The sequence below is a fragment of the Antennarius striatus genome, chromosome 23 (assembly GCF_040054535.1).
Source record: "Antennarius striatus isolate MH-2024 chromosome 23, ASM4005453v1, whole genome shotgun sequence".
Classification (NCBI taxonomy): Eukaryota; Metazoa; Chordata; class Actinopteri; order Lophiiformes; family Antennariidae; genus Antennarius; species Antennarius striatus.
In genome coordinates, this window is record NC_090798.1 from 10,142,922 (window position 1) to 10,162,500 (window position 19,579).

General features: G+C 47.6%; 2 protein-coding genes across 4 annotated transcripts in view; one reads left to right on the forward strand and one right to left on the reverse strand.

Annotated features, from left to right (window-relative positions):
• slc8a4b (solute carrier family 8 member 4b) overlaps positions 1–4,634 on the forward strand; it is a 30,816-nt gene extending 26,182 nt beyond the window's left edge. For all 3 annotated transcript variants that reach the window (XM_068308306.1, XM_068308308.1, XM_068308307.1), the window contains one exon: positions 506–4,634. In XM_068308306.1, coding sequence (XP_068164407.1) covers positions 506–885 — 380 coding nt within the window. In that variant the 3' untranslated portion in view covers positions 886–4,634. The remainder of the gene's footprint in view (positions 1–505) is intronic.
• A 2,890-nt stretch (positions 4,635–7,524) lies between these two features.
• Positions 7,525–19,579, reverse strand: part of plcb3 (phospholipase C, beta 3 (phosphatidylinositol-specific)) — a 24,305-nt gene continuing 12,250 nt past the window's right edge. Inside the window, exons 8-34 of the mRNA XM_068307842.1 lie at positions 19,280–19,380; positions 19,022–19,188; positions 18,803–18,949; positions 18,565–18,722; positions 18,130–18,212; positions 17,951–18,035; positions 16,561–16,705; positions 16,372–16,473; positions 16,221–16,294; positions 16,041–16,137; positions 15,856–15,940; positions 15,649–15,773; positions 15,328–15,482; positions 15,087–15,248; positions 14,918–15,017; positions 14,719–14,823; positions 11,359–11,453; positions 11,147–11,282; positions 10,852–10,884; positions 10,600–10,709; positions 10,395–10,504; positions 10,148–10,307; positions 9,995–10,071; positions 9,827–9,916; positions 9,688–9,745; positions 9,506–9,592; positions 7,525–9,368 (exon numbers count right to left, since the gene is read on the reverse strand). Coding sequence (XP_068163943.1) covers positions 9,057–9,368; positions 9,506–9,592; positions 9,688–9,745; positions 9,827–9,916; positions 9,995–10,071; positions 10,148–10,307; positions 10,395–10,504; positions 10,600–10,709; positions 10,852–10,884; positions 11,147–11,282; positions 11,359–11,453; positions 14,719–14,823; positions 14,918–15,017; positions 15,087–15,248; positions 15,328–15,482; positions 15,649–15,773; positions 15,856–15,940; positions 16,041–16,137; positions 16,221–16,294; positions 16,372–16,473; positions 16,561–16,705; positions 17,951–18,035; positions 18,130–18,212; positions 18,565–18,722; positions 18,803–18,949; positions 19,022–19,188; positions 19,280–19,380 — 3,159 coding nt within the window. The 3' untranslated portion in view covers positions 7,525–9,056. The remainder of the gene's footprint in view (positions 9,369–9,505; positions 9,593–9,687; positions 9,746–9,826; positions 9,917–9,994; positions 10,072–10,147; positions 10,308–10,394; positions 10,505–10,599; positions 10,710–10,851; positions 10,885–11,146; positions 11,283–11,358; positions 11,454–14,718; positions 14,824–14,917; positions 15,018–15,086; positions 15,249–15,327; positions 15,483–15,648; positions 15,774–15,855; positions 15,941–16,040; positions 16,138–16,220; positions 16,295–16,371; positions 16,474–16,560; positions 16,706–17,950; positions 18,036–18,129; positions 18,213–18,564; positions 18,723–18,802; positions 18,950–19,021; positions 19,189–19,279; positions 19,381–19,579) is intronic.

Consider the following 19,579-nt stretch of genomic DNA (forward strand, 5'->3'; position numbering starts at 1 on the left):
ATTTATGAAGCGCCGCCGCTAGCAGAGCCGAGTCGCCCCGCTGCTTTAATTCAATTACCCCCCACCCTGCCCCAGCACCCCCACCCCCCCAGCCCGCGGCTTTATACTTTATTGCCCCCATTATTTACAGAAATTGCTCCATTTTTCAATCTTACAGTCGGTAAATTTGATCGCTGGCAGCGTCTGAATGGATTCCTCTAGAGGCCCCGTTGTTGTTGTTGTTGTTTTTGTTTTTGTTGTTGTTGTTGTTGTTGTCGTTGTTGTTGGTCAATTCACTGCCCCCAGAACTGTTACCCCCCATACCCCTGCCCCCCTTCTGCCCTATTGGCCATTATCTTTTCACCACAGTATCATCCATCATCCCAGGTGTGTGTGTGTGTGTGTGTGTGTGTGTGTGTGTGTGTGTGTGTGTGTGTGTGTGTGTATTCTAACATTAACCCTTTGCTTCCTTCTCGACTTCCTGTTTTTCTCCAAATGCTCTAAACCATCACTTCCTGTTTCCCAGACACCTTTGCCAGTAAAGTGGCGGCCATCCAGGACCAGTACGCCGACGCCTCCATCGGGAACGTGACCGGCTCCAATGCCGTCAACGTCTTCCTGGGCATCGGCGTGGCGTGGACCATCGCCGCCATCGCCTGGCGCTCCCGGGGGATGACGTTCCGGGTGGACCCAGGGAACCTGGCCTTCTCCGTCACGCTCTTCACCGTCCTGGCCGTGGTGTGTGTCATCGTGCTGCTCTACCGGCGGCGGGCGGCGGTCGCCGGTGGCGAGCTGGGCGGGCCGCGGACTAGCAAGATGCTGACATCGCTGCTCTTCATCTCGCTGTGGCTCATCTACATCCTGCTGGCGTCTCTGGAGGCCTACTGTCACTTACCGGGATTTTAGGAGGGGGAGGGGCAGAGACAGACCAATCAGAGGAGGAGACGACTGGTGGAGGCGGAGCCATGTCGCCCTCTTGAAATCCCTTAATGTTTGAGATCTTTTCTTACTTCAGGAGCTCCTATTCCAGTCACCCATCATCACCGCTAAAACCAGTCTACTGCCAAAACAAGAGAAGAAGAAGCTACTTCCTGTTTGTCTGGAGGACACCACAGAAGAAGACGCTACCGCTGGTCTGGTCTGAGCTTGAAGCAACGTTCCAACCAATGTTCCAAAGCAAAATATGCATTTGAATAAAATATCAGGGAAGTGTTTGACAGCGGCCAATCAGCATCGAGCTTCTCCAGATCAGCCAATCATCACCGAGGAGGCTTTCAGGCAGATGTGGAGGAGCATCAAGGGCAAAGCGAGCGTTGTCTGAACATCCCACCAACGAAGAAGAACAGATGGATGAAGGACCCCTCTTCTTCCTCCTTCTCCTCCTCTTCTTCCTCCTCATCTTCTTCGCTTTCACTCCTCGCTAACCGTAAACATGACTTTGCGGCCCTCAGGTGACTCAGCGGCGGAGGAGCACTAATGGCCTGACGAGATAATACACTGTGCTAACAAACACACAAACACACACACATAGACACAAACACATAGACACACACACACACACACACACACATTTCTTGGATCCTCTTTCTTGCCTTACTGCCCCCTCCTTGTAGAAGTGATATTGAACCCCCCCTCTTTTTAACCGAAACACCCCCGTGTCATTTCAGCCAATCAGACGCCTCGTTTACTCCCTGAAGGAAGCCCCTCCCCTCTTTTTCTCAACTTTTCAATGGCGTCAGTGTCGATGTTGTCATCGTGCAATTGTAAAAAAAAATACCCTAGACGTATAAATATGGTGAACATGAAGCAGGAAGTGGAGGATTATTAGTGCTTAGATGAAAACTAAAGAAATAAATGTTTGATAAAAGGAGCCAATCAAAAGAAGGCCCGCCTACTTGTCGTGAAGAAGAAGCTCTGTGCACTACATATCGTGATGTACACTGTTTACACTCGAAACATAACGAGACATCAACAAACAAGACTGAGCTGGGACCAATCAGAATGCAACACCTGGATGCAACCATGGTAACAACGAAGGAGGAGGAGTCACGGACGACCAATCAGAACTGTGAGCCACTGGTTCACCTGTACAGAATGGTAGAAGAAGACATTTACTGTGTGTGTGAAAAAAAACTCATGTTGAACCTAATGTGAGGAGAACAAGCGGCGCGGCTGATGAACGTAAAAACCGGACAAGATGGCAGCTCTGGATCACATGACTGTTCTGTTGTGACGTATGGACGTTTTTTTGTCACGTCTTTGTTACCCAAAGATCCAAAATATTCGAGCAGCATTGCAGGTTTCATTTCCAGCATGCAGGTTTCCCACAGGCAGTGAAGTGGACACGCTAACAGATCCGGTAGTATTTCTGTGGAACCTTTGTTCATTCAGGAAGTGTGCCAGAGTGAGACCTCACATTATTCCACATATCATGTGAAATCAAAGCTGTGTTGTTGTCCGTCTGTCTGAGAAAGTGTCAAATCCACATTAGCATTACGTCTGTGTTGTTACCCCCGGCCCGCTAACGCAGAAGGGATGCCATATGGCCTGTCAGCGCTAATGATGGCTAAATCGTTAGCGGCAGAGAAATAAAACAAACACGGTTTCACCTCAGCTACCCCAAATTCAAAGAAAACCTTCAAAGAAAACCTGTTAGCTTAACCACGAACCAGCTCGTTTGATGCTACACGTGGCTAAGCTATAGCACGAGCTAAAGAAATGTTTCCTGGTGTCGGAACAGAAAATATCGCTGCAGCAGCGTCGTAGCAGGACTGAGGTCAAACCCCCTCAAAGTCCACCCACCGCAGACACCACACCCATTTTATTATTATTATTATTATTATTATTATTTTTATATATTTTTTTATTATTATTATTACCAACGAGCTAACTAACTTTAATGGTGTTCACATGCTTGTAATGACATGCAAATATGTTTACCATCATCATTATCGAAGCCAACAAGACATCATGCTAACGTCATGCTATAATCATGCTAATGTTATGCTAACATTATGTTAATTTGTGCTTTTGGTTGAAGATAATAAAACTTTTAGACATGTAATGAAATGTCAGAGGAAAGAAAACTTTTCAAAATAAATGTCTTCTGTAAATTAATAACTGTGGAGAAAATACATAATAATAATAATAATAATAATAATAATAATAATAATAATAATAATAATAATAATAATAATAATAATAATAATAATAACTCCTGCAGTAGATCCTCAAACACAGGAGGAACTCGTCGACTCATTCAGAATCATGAATCATTGAGAAAAAGAGCTAATTTCCTTTTCAGGAATTGTGGGTGGGGTTAGGTTTGTGGGGGTGTGGCTATAGCTGCTGACGCCACGGGAGCACGAGACTAAATGTTGGCTTTTTAAAGGTTGATCAGCCTCCATATAGGACAGTCTGTGTGTGTGTGTGTGTGTGTGTGTGTGTGTGTGTGTGTGCGCGCGCGCTCTGTCTAAGGAAGTGAAGAAATGCAACCATATTTTTAGTCTGTCTGTTGCTTAGCAACCCTTTATCTGTGAGCTGTTGCATTCCTTACAGTTGCTGGTGTGTGTGTGTGTGTGTGTGTGTGTGTGTGTGTGTGTGTGTGTGTGTGTGTGTGTGTGTGTGTGTGTGTGTGTGTGTGTGTCTCAAACATACATTATTCACCATATGTTCATTTTTGGTGGGTGTGTTTCTTTTGTCGCCCTTTTTCTGTGTTTGAGCCAATTAATGGGAGTGACTGGCTGTCGTCCCTTTTTGACCCTCACTGAGACCCTTAGCAAACCTCCCGCTGACCTTCCGGGTCTGATGTGATTGGTTGATTCCCAACAGCTGATCAATATATTTACCAATAAATGATGACTCTGGTTTGAACTGCATGACAACAATGTTTAGGATGAATGTCGCTGACTCATCATTCTGTGAGCAACTGATGGTGACTGATGTATACACACACACACACACACATACACACACAAACACACACACACACACACGACCTCATGAAGTAACCTAAAGACGTTTCTGAATGATGAAAGTATGTCGAATTCCATGAGTTATAGAATTTGTGTTACACCATCTGTTGTGTGTGTGTGTGTGTGTGTGTGTGTGTGTGTGTGTGTGTGTGTGTGTGTGTGTGTGTGTGTGTGTATGTGTGTGTGTGTGTGTGACAGACGGGGGACTTCCAACCCTCCTCCTTCTATATTTATTTATTAGTCCATCCTGTTTGTTTCTCTCTTCTTTAGCCGTTCTATCACTACCTAATAAACATTTTACATTCTGTTCAAACGTCACAAAGTGCTTTTGATACAAACATCTTTTTTTCTTTATTATTATTATTTCGGTTGCATTTGTTTACATTGTTTGTGTTGTCTGTTGTTTGTTTTTGTAAAAAAACCAAAAAGCCCTCAGAAAGCAGAGCGATAATTAGCGTAGCAACAAATTATGAGTGTGCTCTTATTCGTGTGTGTGTGTGTGTGTGTGTGTGTGTGTGTGTGTGTGTGTGATCTCGTTCTGTCCATGCATGACTTAAACTCATTCGAAATTCAATGTTAATGTTGGAAATGTCGTAGTAAAGGATATTTTTAAACTGATAGATGTTTACAGGAACCAAACGTTTCTCTTTTCCCTCAAACGTTCAATAAAAGTTCAAAACTTAAAAATCCCGACGTCTCCGAGTCGTTTGCTCCGCCCACCATGAAGTGTGTGACTGGATAATGGTGAGAATGGACATGCTAAGCTGGCTATATGCTAATTTCACTCATTCAGGTAGCGACAGAGGCTATCGCGCTAATCTGAGCGTGTCACCTGGTGTGGTAGCCTCTGCCGCGAATGAGAGGATAGTCATCCCCATGGTAACAGATCAGCCAATGGGAGCTAACTGAGATTCAGTCGGCTATAGGGGCGGAGTCATAAGTGCTGTTGTCATGTTAAAATTTGGATGTTAGCATGACATTAGCATCATTGAGCTACACTTAGCTGATCGATTATAACACAGGAAGTGGTGACACCATCACCTGACAAAATAAAAGCATGGCTCTGTTTGGTTTTGCTTTGTCAGCGTTTCTGACGACTGGACGAGGCTCCTCCCCCTGACCATAGATGGATGGATGATTCCCTACCATGGCTGAAACGATGGTGGCATAATTGTTGAAAAGTAGCTCCGCCTCCGTCCCCTCGTTCTGACCTCTGTGCTGAAGCCCCGCCCCCCAACAGGCTTGTTTAAACTGGAAATTACTTTCATTCATCAGCCTGACGTCTTTCTGCTGAATCAGCGGTGCAGAGGTCGAATTAGCATCAAGCTAAAAAAAAGAAAAAGAATTAGCATCAAGCAAACAATGATGTCATCAAACAGCGGGCCAGGGGCCTAACTTCACCTGACATCATATGACCTACAAGGACGAAAGAATCCCAGCTCCACCCCCTGATCCTAAACCTGGATGACCTCTGACCTCTTCCCAGGTGAATACATCTGATGACGAACGATAGCCGTGATACAGGAACGTCTTTCAGCCTCTGTTAGCTCGTTGTTTTGGTTTCACAGACCAACCGAGCTGTGAGTCCTGGACCCGGTCTGGAACTGACTTCAGAGTGAAGGTAATCAGATTACTCTGATAGCCAAGTATTCAAACTCACCTTAGCTTCATGACGCAAACATCATGAACAGCATGTGGGGCGTTCAGGGTCATCAGGAATTATCTGGTGAGGAGGAGGAGGAGCACTAACATATTTATAGCACTGGCCAAAGGGGAAGTGTGTACACACACACTGGCACACACACACACACACACACAGAGACACATACACACACATCAACACACACACACACACACGTCCAGGTTTAATTATGTTGTTTCTGTGACCTAAATAAGATTTAATCCAAACTTTTAAACAGTTTAACTTTTCCCTGTATCCCCCCCCCCCTCCTCTTCCTCCTCCATCAGTTTCCCAGCAACAAAGTGACAGATGCTGTTCCCACGGTAACCACGTGTCAGTGAGACACACCTCCATCCTCTACTGGAGGAGATGAAGGGAGTGAAGAACACACCGGTCCTGGGGGAGAGATGGAGGGGGGGCGGGGGGTGATGGAGATGGACAGGTATGAAGTGTGGGACGAAGAAGAAGAAGAAGAGGAGGAGGCACACCTGAACATTTGTCTCAAACCTGGTTCAGTCGTTTAATTAGATCTGTGGTTCCGGTTGAAATAAACAAAGAAACAAACAAACAAACAAACACACTGGCTTTAAATTTGACTTTTTTCTCTATCCGCTTTATTTAATAGTAAACTACAATAAAACTATAGATCAAATAAATGTTTGCGTTGTTAAAAGCTACCAGAGATTCACCTGAACCAATCAGGATCATTAAAAGCATTGATGAAAAAAATAAGAAGTGCATTTTATTTTTTTTATTTATTTATGAAGTAAAAAAACAGAGACAGGCCGGTTTAAATAGGAAGGAAAGAGAAATAGGAATGACAACGGAAGGGATAGAGACACGGACTCAATCAAAAAGAGGATGATGATTATGGAGTGATTGAAGGTCAAGTATGGAGAGATGAAGGCTGTGAACAACGCCGTGTCTGAAAGAAGTGTTCATAATCTAATCTAATCCCAGAGCCGCTGCAGGATTAGCAGCAGGTTATCAGATCGCTGATGGATTAGAACCCAGACGCACCTCTATACCGAGGACAGGATGGACGGATGAGAGAGATGAGCACGAAGATGAGCCGCTTCACAGACCTGATGATGTCACTTCCTCTTTCTGTCACCTGTTCTTTCTGTCTTTATGCTAACAGGCGCTAACAGCTAGAATGTCATGTTCCTCATTTAGGACTACAAATCTTTCTGTTTGAAGTTTGTAAATTTAATTTTAAGATCGAGACACGATTTCAGGAAAAAAATTTTTTTTTTAAACTTTCACCTTTGAGCAGAAAATAAAACAAGTTGTCCGTGCTCCTTCCTGCAGGATGTCAAACATATTCCATTTATTTTATTTGGTCATTCCATTTGAGCAGTTTCTATCAAAATATATTTCATCTTTAGCACTAAATACTTCTGAAGCTGATCGCTAACTGTGCAGTGATCCTATTGGCTCCTACATGAACACAATGATGACATCATCACTTGAACTGAAGCTCTGTCACCAGAGCAGAACGATCTGTATGAGACCACATTACTGTTTTCAATCTAAAGTATTGATCCACGTGGTTTCAGCTCTGATATCAATCACAGGATTGAGCATAAAATCTAATCACAGGTGATCAATTTTATTGATCGGGTATAAAACGCACCTCTGGAGTAATTCGTGATCACTGAAGCCCATATTATTAATAACCCACATCCATACAGCTGATGTTATTGACCCGCTAGCTCCACCCATTTACTGTAGTCATAATTATGTAATATTACAATTAAATATTTATTATGTATATATTATTGATAATACAGTATAATCAATAATAATTTGTACTAATATGTATCATATATAATTGTAATTAATTATAATGCTTTGTTTTCCTAAATAAAAAACTGCACTTTAAATAAAAACTTTCTAAATCTGGACCGGTTCAGGTTTTCACCTCCATCTCCACTAACGTCTGTATGTATGAGTCCAAAACGAGATGGTCGATTAAAACCGTTAACATAGCGTGGTGCAGTGTTGCATGCTGGGAGACAGAGGTTAAGGAACTGCTTAACTCTGTTGTTTTTGATGTTGTTACTACAGGCGAAAGCAGGGCTGTCTTAAAATAACCAACACAAACACTGAGGTTTTAAAATCCATTTAAATAGATGACATTTACAAAGTGTGTGTGTGTGTGTGGGGGGGGGGGGGTGTTACCAGACAGACAAGAAGGAGCCAGTGCTCTGAAGGAGGAAGGTAAGGAGGTGAAAGTGAGGAGACAAGGGGGAGCTGAAACCATCTGAAAACTTCATTCCCTCATTTCTCCACCTCCATCCATCCTCAGCAGGTCAGTAGTAAAAGTCCTGCACATATACACTCTATAGATTAAGATCTATATATACATCTATTCATATAGATTATACATATACAGATCTATGTATATAGATTTATACATATATAGATCTATTTACACAGATTTATACATATATAAAGTGTAGATATGAGACAGGATGATAGAAACAGAATTAAAAAATAAAATATTAACAAAATAAAAGCGGTGAAACTCTTAGAAAGTGTTAAAGTACCGTTTAGTTTGTGCATTGTATTCCGCGTTCCATTCAGCTTCAGTAGAACCTCCTGACAGAACCTGAAGGGTTCTAAAGAGAGTGGTCTCGTCTGATGGGGTACCTTTAGTTTGATTATTTTTATATACGACTCTAGAAGGACTTCCTGTTTGTCTCAGACCAACAGGCGCTTCGAATCTTCCTGCGAGCTGCAAACAGGGCAGAGCCAACACGCCCTGACCTTTCAGTAGAACGCCTTTTGACTTGAGGTCAAAGGTCAGAGGCTTGTGAAGCTCCAAACCCTGCTGGGACAGGTCCAACAAGGCGTGAATGGAGGAGTTCACGTTCACCACTTAGGCTGCAGCGCCCCCTGCTGGCCAGCTCCCATCATTGCAGCTAAAATAGCTTCATTTTCAGTGTAAATAAAACAATCGGAATAAAACAGACGTGTTTTCCTTTATCCTCAGACCTGCAGGAGCTCGAGGAGAGAACTCTAATGTTTGACTATTTTACTCGTAAGAATGAAAATTAGGTGTCTGATATTTACATTTATCTACAGTGCGCCGGTGGGACAGGAGGCCTCTGATTGGTCAGAAAAGACCAAAACTACTAAAAGCTGAAAAGACGGTCAAACTCAAGAACGAGAATAAAAAATAAAAGACATGAAAGGACAGCAAAAAAAAAAAAGACGCAACAAAAGATAAAAAATAGACGTTTCGGTTACGATTCTCAAATAATCCTCCAAATACAGACAAAATAAAAATAATAAAGCTCTGTAGACAAGAAAAAAACAGTCTAATAAAAAAAGGAATAAAATTATTATTAAATCATTTCTTTCCCACATTAGAAGAATTCCAGACCCCAGGTGAAGCGTTTTGACAGGAAGTGAACCTAACTGAACGATAGCTCCGCCTCCGACAGGGCGGGAGTAGTGGACAAGGAAGTGGAATCGGCCAATGAGGCGTTGCTATTGTCCATGCTCCTGTTCCAGGTGGAGCGATTGGGCGTGGAGGGGTGAGAGGGGGTGGAGCAGTTGGAGGGCGGGCCTGAGCCGGAGCTGGGGCTGCTGTGATTGGACAGCGGTGTGAAGAGGGCGTACTTCTTCAGCCCTTTGCTCTGGAGCTCCAGCTGGAGGTGCTGGCAGATCTCCTCGGGCAGCCGCTGATGCTCCTCCTCCAGGTCCTGCCCCAATTGGGCCTGGAGCTGCAGGGGGCGGAGACATCGCAGAGGGTTAGCTCAGTTAAGCAACCAGAAGGCTAACCCCTCCTGGTGCCAGGTTCACGCAGTCAAATAGGCTACTTGGTGTATGTGTGTGTGTGTGTGTGTGTGTGTGTGTGTACCGTTGGCAGCTCCTCATCGATGAGTTGTAGCACCTCCTTCTGCCACAGAACCAGCTTCTCCTGCCGTTTTGTCTGAGCCACATCCAGCTGTGATGAGGAAGAGGAGGGGGACATGAGGAAAGGGAGGAGGAAAAGGAGGAAGAAGAGGAAGAGGAGGAGGTGTCAGGTCGTGTTCTACTGACCCCTCGGATCAAGGTGACTGAATCCTGGATGTGTTTCCTGTTGATCTCGTTCAGCTCCCTGCAGATAACAAGCAAACATGAGGAGGAGGAGCAAGGGGGAGGAGCATGAGCAGTGGGCGGGGCAGGGGGCGGTCCTCACGCCTCGGCCTTGTCCTTGTCACGACTCTTGGCCTCGCTGATGCTGTTGTGTCTCCTCTTGTCCAGCAGCTTCTGCAGCTCCTTCTTCTCCCTGCAGACAGGGACAGAGTTGTTAGCATCGCCACGGACAGCGTTACCGGAGGCGGGGCTTGATGCGGGTCCCGCCCACCTCTTGCAGGTCTCCCGGAGCTTCTTCAGCTGCGCCGCCTGACACTCATAGGCCGTCTCCTTCAGCTTCTGGTAGGCCTGGAACACAGCAAGGATCCTCAGAGGTCACGTGACTACACCCTGACTCCTCCCTCAAGGGGGCGTGGCTCCTCACCTCCTGCAGGTGCGCTTGCTGCCGGTCCCTCTCCAGCGGGTGGAGCTGCTGCCGCAGCTTCAGCAGCTCCTGGAACTGATGCTCCCTCAGCTGGAGGCTCTGCTCCTCGATCTCCTGATCCAACGCAGAGAGTTCCCTCTGGACCGGCTCGTAGGGCTCACTGCACACACACACACACACACACACACACAACATGAGAAAAGACTGACCTCCATCATCCCTCTACCCCCCTTCCCCACCTCCTTACTTCCTCTTGATGCTCCTCTTCAGGTTCTTCTCCACTTGGCTGCGCCTCCTCTGGGAGTCCGACTGAATCTTGACGTTGCAGCTCTTCTGCTTTTTACTCATAGATGAAACCTGCCAAAACACACACACACACACACAAACAGGCGTCGTCACGGTGACCTTCACACATAGCCGGTAGGGGCGTTTCCCTCCTGGTGGGCATGTACCTTCTTCAGGTGCTTCTTCCTCAGCTCCTTCAGCTCGTCGCTTTGCCTCCTCAGCAGCTCCACGTAGCCTTTCTGCTGCTTCAGCTCCTCCAGCGACTGGGCCTGGACATCTGAAAACACACACACACACACACACACACACACACACACTGCTGTCACCAGCAGAACTCACAGAACCCCACAGGAAGCCCCAGAACCCACGCTACACGGCGACACCAGTGGCTCCACTGGCGTCTGTGGGCGTGGCCTTACCTGCCAGGACGGCGGCGATGAGATCTTCTTTGGCTGCGGGGCGGGGCAATGCAGGAGAAGCAGACAGACAGCAGGTGTGCAATGAATCATGGGAAATGAAACACAAAGGTACAGTAATAATGAACGATGTTTGCAAAAAAAAAAAAAGAGTGGCGGGAACTCCGGGAGGCAGTGAACGCAGCATTTTTTCCATCAAGTATAAAGGAGTTCATCCATTATCTATGTAGCACAAAGGGGAGGGGCTTAATGTAGATGGTGATGTGAAACGTGGCTGAATGGCGCTCAGGCCTTCTACCTGGAGGGGTAAAGATGACGTCCGGGGCGTCGTCCAATGAGCAGGGGGGGAAGATGGTGAGGGAGGAGGACAGCGGGATCCCCTGGGTGAGGTCGCACTCACCAACATCCCCCTGTTTGGGCTGGTTGGACACGGGCTGGGGAGAGGCGGGACTTGAGACGGACGGAACCTGTGAGCCAATTAGAACAGAGTATTGGGCGAAGAGGCCTCACCTCGCTGTGGTCCTCCAGGAAGACGGCGAGCTGCGTCTCTCTCTTGTCCAGCTGACTGATGTGCTTGATGGGATTGGTCAACGCCTCGGCGTACTCTGGAGACAAACAAGAGGCGGAGCCTGAACAGGTGATGTCGCATGTCGCTGTGCCAACAGCGGACAGACGGGACACAACTGCAACGACGCTCTGCAGCGTGGGAATCGTTTGGACCACACTGATAAAGATACAGCTTCACCCGACACTAATTATTACAGCTAACAGTTAGCTTAACATGCCCAAATTCTACAAATTCTATTTTTAGATGTTATGCTAAGCTAAGCTAGCCCTGAGTGTATCCCTTCTAGACTCACTTTCCCAGGCTAGTCCGTTTGCGTTAGAGCTTACTGTCCAGGTCACATGAAGACGACGCATACAGTCGTCTTCTTTTCCTTTCAGCTTTTCCCTTCAGGGGTCGCCACAGCAAATCAATTGCCTCCATCTAACCCTGTCTTCTGCATCCTCTTCTCTCACACCAACTACCTACATGTCTTCCCTCATTACATCCATAAACCTCCTCTTTGGTCTTCCTCTAGGCCTCCTGCCTGGCAGTTCAAAACTCAGCATCCTTCTACCAATATATTCACTATCTCTCCTCTGGACATGTCCAAACCATCTCAGTCTCTGACTTTATCTCCAGAACCTCTAACATGTGCTGTCCCTCTGATGTACTCATTCCTGATCCTATCCTTCCTGGTCACTCCCAGAGAGAACCTCAGCATCTTCATCTCTGCTACCTCCAGCTATGTCTCCTGTCTTTTCTTCAGTGACACTGTCTCTAGACCAAACAACATCGCTGGTCTCACCACAGTTTTGTACACCTTTCCTTTCATTTTAGCTGAAACTCTTCTATCACACATCACACCTGACACATTCCTCCACCTGTTCCATCCTGCCTGGACACGCTTCTTCACCTCTTTTCCACACTCTCCATTGCTCTGGACTGTTGACCCTAAGTACTTAAAATCCTCCACCTTCTTGATCTCTTCTCCCTGTAACCTCACTCTTCCACTTGGGTCCCTCTCATTCACACACATGTACTCTGTCTTACTGCGGCTAACCTTCATTCCTCTCCTTTCCAGGACAAACCTCCACCTCTCTAGCTTCTCCTCCACCTGTTCCCTGCTCTCACTGCAGATCACAATGTCATCTGCAAACATCATAGTCCATGGAGATTCCTGTCTAACCTCGTCTGTCAGCCTGTCCATCACCATAGCGAACAAGAAGGGGCTCAGAGCTGATCCCTGATGCAGTCCCACCTCCACCTTGAACTCCTCTGTCACACCTACAGCACACCTCACCACTGTCTTACAGTCCTCATACATGTCCTGCACTGCTCTAACATACTTCTCTGCCACTCCAGACTTCCTCATACAATACCACAGTTCCTCTCTGGACACCCTGTCATCAGCTTTCCGCAGATCTACAAAAACACAATGCAGCTCCCTCTGGCCTTCTCTGTACTTCTCTATCAACATCCTCAAAGCAAATACTGCATCTGTAGTACTCTTTTTTGGCATGAAACCATACTGCTGCTCACAAATGTTCACTTCTGCCTTTAGTCTAGCTTCAACTACTCTTTCCCATAACGTCATTGTGTGGCTCATCAGCTTTATTCCTCTGCACATCTCTCTTGTTCTTAAAAATGGGCACCAGCACACTTCTCCTCCATTCCTCAGGCATCTTCTCACTATCTATGATCTTGTTGAACAACCCAGTCAGAAAGTCTACTGCCACCTCTCCTAGACACTTCCATACCTCTACAGGTATATCATGAGGACCAAGTGTCTTTCCACTCTTCATCCTCTTCAATGCCCTCCTCACTTCATCCTGACTAATCTTTGCTACTTCCTGGTCCACAACAGTCACCTCTTCTAGTCTTTGTTCTCTCTCATTTTCCACGTTCATCAACTCTTCAAAATACTCTTACCATCTTCCCATCACACTACTGGCACCTGTCAATAGACTTCCATCCCTATCCTTAATCACCCTAACCTGCTGCACGTCCTTCCCATCTCTGTCTCTCTGTCTTCCTAACCGGTATAGATCAGTCTCTCCCTCTTTACTGTCCAACCTAGCATATAAGTTATCATAAGCCCCTTGTTTGGCCTTTGCTACCTCTACCTTCACCTTACGCTGCATCTACCTGTACCCCTGTCTACTCTCCTCAGTCCTCTCAGTGTCCCACTTTTTCTTAGCTAACCTCTTTCTCTGTATACACTCCTGTACCTCCTCATTCCACCACCAAGTCTCCTTATCTACTTTCCTTCCAGACGACACACCAAGTACTCTCCTACCTGTCTCCCTGATCACATTAGCTGTAGTTGTCCAGTCATTTGGAAGCCCTCCTGGCCACCCAGAGCCTGTCTTAACTCCTTCCTAAAAGTCATGAATCACTCCTTTTTCAGCTTCCACCATTTCGTCCTCTGCTCTGTCTTTGTCCTCTTAATCTTCCTCACCACCAGAGTCATCCTACACACCACCATCCTATGCTGTTTGGCTACACCATTTCCATCCTTTTTGCAAAGTCAACCACCATCTGTCCTTCTGCATTCCTCTCCTGGATACCAAACTTGCCCATCACCGCCTCCTCACCTCTGTTTCCTGCACCAACATGTCCATTGAAGTCTGCACCAATGACAACTCTCTCACTTCTAGGTATACTCTGCATCACTTCATCAAAGTCCAACTAAAATTTCTCTTTCTCCTCCAGCTCACATCCTACCTGTGGAGCATACCCACTAACAACATTGAACATCACACCTTTGATGACACACTCTTTTGCTCTAGGATGTTTCTAACAAATGCCTCCTTCAAGATAACTCCTACTCCATTTCTCTTCCCATCTATACCATGATAGAACCACTTGAAACCTGCTCCTACACTTCTAACCTTGCTACCTTTCCACCTGGTCTCCTGGACACACAGTATGTCTACCTTCCTTCTCTGCATTATGTGAACTCTCTACCTTTTCCTGTCATAGTTCCAACATTCAACGTCCTACTCTCATTTCTATGCTCTTGGCGTTCCTCTCCTAAGTCTTCCTACGAACACACTTTCCTCCTCTCTTTCTTTGACCAACAGTAGTCCAATTTCCACCGGCACCCTGTAAGTCAACAGCACTGATGGCGGTCGTTGTTAACCCGGGCCTCAACCAATCCGGTATGGAAGTCATAGGTTTGATTCGCATGTTTGATTTGGCAAAAGTTTTATGTCGGATGCCCTTCCAGACACACCCCTGTATTTATTCGGGCTTGGAATCAACGACACATACAGTACAGGTCATTTTTCGGAGGGCTGCGCATTGCTGTGAGCGTTCGTTACCCTGGTGTTCATTGGGAATGTAGTCCTGGGCCTCAGTGTAGACCAGCAGTGAGGGCAGCAGCAGCGGCTGGTTGAGCTCGTTCTTCAGGTTGATGTAATGGTAGCCTGGAGGGAACGAGAGATGAAAGAGAAGGATGGGTCTGGAGAGTTAGAGAGGAATGAGGAAGCAAGAAGTATATGTGTGTGTGTTCACACACACCGGGTCTAACTGCCGACACCGGGAGGATTCGGTGGCCGATGAACTTCCCATTTTCCTCAAACACGGCGATCCTCAGGGAGGCCAGTGTAGGAAGGACAATCTGGAGGCGGATGTGAACGGTTAGAGGGCCAATCAGAAGACAGGAGATGAGAAGAAGGGGAGGAGTTACCTTATTAAACACAAACATCTCGTCCTCCCACACCGGGTCCAAGGAGTTCCCATTGGAGGTTTTGGTTCGGTACTTCCTCTTTGTATCGGCAGGAAGTCCAAAAATGTCGACTTCCACGTACGCACCCACCTTCTTATCGGTCAGGAACTGACCTGAGATCACCTGCAGGACGTTCAAACGGTTACAACCTAAGGTGGGGGTCCCACCAGTTCCAGATGGCGAACCCCCAGGGGTGCCTCACCTTGATCTTGACGGTGTTGGCGACAATTCCGTCCACGATGTCCTCCGTGAACGGGTCGAAGTGTTTGTCCGTTCGCCGCATGAACTCGGGTTTCAGCAGGTAGCCGCTGTGGCCATTGTACTCGAACACGCCCATGTTGAGCTGCATTGGGAGGTCTGGGGGGGGGGCAGGAGGAAGACACCTGAGGGAAACGGTCCTGAACAGATAGCCTTTAATTACAAAGTTCTAGACTTAACCGACCCCTGACCTGCAAGCCGGGTAAGAAAATGGTCTACCCGAAAATGGATAGAATGGTTCAAACGATTTCTGGACTGGACTTACCCAGGGTCTGGAAGTTTAGCGCCACCATCTGGCAGCCAACGTTCCAGAAGAGTTGGGGCATGTAGTTGGAGCTGTCCACTCTGGTTCCTTTGGGGTAGATCCGGCTCAACTGATTCTTGTTGTACCTGGAGGGGCGTGGCTAAGGAACACACCTGAGAATTTGGACATGACAACCTGAGGACGAGCTCATCTGAACCTCCAGGATACTCCACAAACTCGAAGGGGGAACTCTTCAGGCAGTCCATCCCTTTGGTTTCCACGAAGGAAGACATTTCAAAGAACTTCCTTCTCTCTGGTGGACGGAGGAAACCGCTCAGATCAACCATGATGCGAGCAACCTAGCTACCCTAGCTTCGACACATGCTAACGGCTAACAAGGGTGGTCCACTTACTGCTCGCCACCTCGAAGCTTTTGAACTTGACCGGTTCGATGTAGTTAACCAGCGTGGACATCTCTTCCGTGGCGTTCACCTCACTGCTGGCCGTACCCTGAGGATGACAAACGCCGTCCGTCCGTTAAGCACACCACGACGATCGGACCCCCAACCACCACCACTTGTGATGCCGCTCACTTCGTCCGAGTTGGGCTTCTTCAGCTCTGTTACCGCTTCGTCCTCCTCCTCCTCCTCGCTCTCTCCTTCGCCTCCTGGTGGGACGTGATCAAAATGACTTAGAGGGTAAACAACGGCGGCGGCGTTTCTAATCGGTCTGTCTTGGACCCACCTAGAGACTTGCGAGGCTCCGAGTATTTCATCGCCCTCTCAGACAGTTTCTCCTCCAGGGTGGACAGGAGCTGGTACCCATAGCTGTCGTTCAGGGGACAGTCTGAACAGGAAACAGGAAGTGGCTTCACTTCATCTGCCCATAAAGACAAGGTGGAGACCAGCAGCAGGTTTCATTCTGACATCTCACCTGTGGTGGGGGACGACTCCTCCTGCTCCCGGCGACGGATGCTGCCGCTGCTGGAGGGTCGGTGGTGGTGGTGCTTCTTCTTGTTCTTGATGAGGATCTTTCCCATCATCTCTTGCGGCGAAGGCAGCAGCTGTCCAGGTTCCAGCTGAAGCCCAACGAAAATAAGTCAAAACTAATCTCTGGTACCTTTTTAAGATTCAAGAGCCAATCAGGGAACGGAGGGACACGCTTCCCTTCATTCTGTTTCTGGTATTCAACGAAAGTAGTCATGACATCATCACTTTCTGATTTAAATGAGACCACTTCAGGACGTTTAGACGATGAAGCTCAACTGCTTCCTTATGGAAGTTAGTCATGGAGTTCCTCAAGGTTCTATGCTTGGACCTATAGCATTCGCCTTTTATAGCCTCCCACTGGGTATTATTATCAGGAAACACTCCATATACAGGTAGACCTGGGCCTACAACGTTTGGAGTTACGTCTTTCTTTACTATATGTTGGGTTTTAAAAATTAAAGGGAAAAATAAAAATCATGGTTATGTCTTTATACTCGACTTTAAATACTGAAATTATCAAATCACTAATAAACCATGACAAGCACATAATATCATGTTACTATGTGATAAATCAGAATAAAAACATAATATCATATTATTAGCCCATATCAACCCCCCGGAAGAAGCTGCTGAAGATGAGGAGGAGACTTTTTTCTAAAAATTTAAAAAAATAAAATTTAATTGTCTGTAATATTAAAATAGATTCATATTAATCAAATATTACTGAAAACGCCTTCATTAATAAAGTTCAGTACAGAACTGGGAATGGTTACCTACAGATTAGACTGGAACTGGGACTAGTTAAACCCGGTTTTCGTCGTTATCTGTATATTCATTAACATGTAGATGACACACAACTGGACTACCAGGTGTTAACAACCAATGAAACTTCAGGCACGTCTTCAGGACATCAAAGCCGGGTAACATTTTCCTGCTTCTTAATTTGGTCCAATCAGAGGTCTTCCTACTGACTTTAAGCACCATCGAGTATTACGACTGAAGCTCAGCGAACGTCTTTAAACCCGCGGGCGTACATGTCGCCGGTCGACGTCCCGTTCGCCACGCTACGGCGGGTTTTTGGTCCTAACCAGTACAACCAACTGTAAACAAGTTTGGCACTGAGGCTGAGAAGAAAGGCTTCTATTGGGCTGAACGGAGGAGCGAGGTCATGAGTTGTGTTTGGGGGGGGCTGTTCAACCACATTTGATGGTTGTGAGTGGATTAACAGCATAACAGCGAGGAGAAAGGAAGTCAGTGTCTTCATTTTGACTGGAGGTGCAGCTCCATCACTAAAATAGTCCAAAACCATCAAGCGGCGCTCATGTGTCCCTTACTGGGTATTTCTCCAGAGGCTCGATCAGCAGCGCGTCTCCGAAGATGGTCCTGCAGTATTCGGCCATCTTGGCCTGCTGCTTGGCCCTGAAGGAGGAGAGAGAAGAGGAGTTACCATCGGGGGCGGGGACGCTGCCACCGCCACGCCCGCCGACGCCGCACCCGCCACCGCGCCACTCACGAGTCAACGTGGTTCTCGAAGGACAGGATCAGGGGGTACAGCGAGGTCTTGAAGGCACTCTCCGCGATGGCCTCGATCACTTCCTGTGGGGGGGGGTGGAAGAGGAGAGGAAGAGGAGCTGAGGAACACTTCCTGCACAGCACCGACCAATCAGAATGCTTCTGCCAATGAGTTTCCTGTAATCAGTTTCATCTCTTAATGGACGGGGGAAATAAACAACCTCTGAGCGGCGAAGCTTTTAACCTCGATGGATCGATGGAAACGAAGGCGCAGTCGCCGCGGCGACCGGAGGAGCTTTCATCGACTTTAATTAATTGTTTTTGTCGTAAACAAAAGCAGAAATATAAATCATCGATAGATTTGATTAAAGTTGATTGATTTGTTTTTGCAGATACTGCAGTCTGGCTTTGCTGAATGTGGGGGGGCGGGGCCTACCTTGAAGGGGATCTCGGTTGTCATGGTGAACCCGTGGGTGATGTAGGGCTCCTCATCCTGGGGGCGACCCTTCCAGCAGTCCAGCTCCACGCAGCGGCACCCGGTCAGCAGGACCTGCCGGTACATCTCCACCGAGGAGGCACCGGCCAGCTGACCCACTGGGGGGCGAATGGGACAACCGTCAGGCCTGGGGGGGGGGGCAGAACCGGGTGTGGGACCCGGGCGGCGGCGCTCCTACCTGTGAGGTACGTGTTGTGGGAGGAGTTGATGAAGTAGTGCGACAGCGGCTGCGTCATGTCGTCGATGATGTCCAGCCTCTCCGGGGGGGTGATGGTGTTCTCCTCCCCACCCAGGTAACGGGTGAACGCCTTCAGGCTGAGCTGGTCTGGAGGGGGGAAAGTTCGAGCGAATCAGATGGATCGGTGCTGGAGTGGTGGCCGTATCCATGGATACGCACCTCGGTCCAGCTGGCTGAGGTTGTCCTCGTACTTCTCCATGATCTGGCGGATCTGCTCCCTCTTCAGGGGGGGGTAGAGCACCTCGTTCAGACGGGAGTCTCGCTGCCGCCGGTTGATGAAGTCCATGAACTGGTACAGCGAGATGAAGGGCTTCCTCTTGGAGCCACTGGGGTAGGAGGAAAAGGTGGTCACAAATGGGGGGGGGGGGGGGGCAGACACAACAGGTGGGGTGGGGGGGTTGAGTTGGCGCCACCTACCATTCCTCAAAGATGCTCTGGATCTCGGGTCGCAGACACAGGCTGTCCAGGAACTTGTTGAAGGCATCCCAGGTGAAGTCGTCGGGCTTCAGGCCCTCCGCCTAGAACACACCCACAGCAATGAGGAGTCAGGACACCACCCCTCCATGCCCCCCCAGGCTTTGATGTCGACGGCGTCCCGCCTCCGGACACCGACAGTCCAAAACTGACAGTCTTGTGAGCTGTGGCGCCGACCGCCCGCACTCCCCCAAGGGGCCAGCAGGAGGCGCCACAGCATGACAAGACCACAGGAAGCCCCAA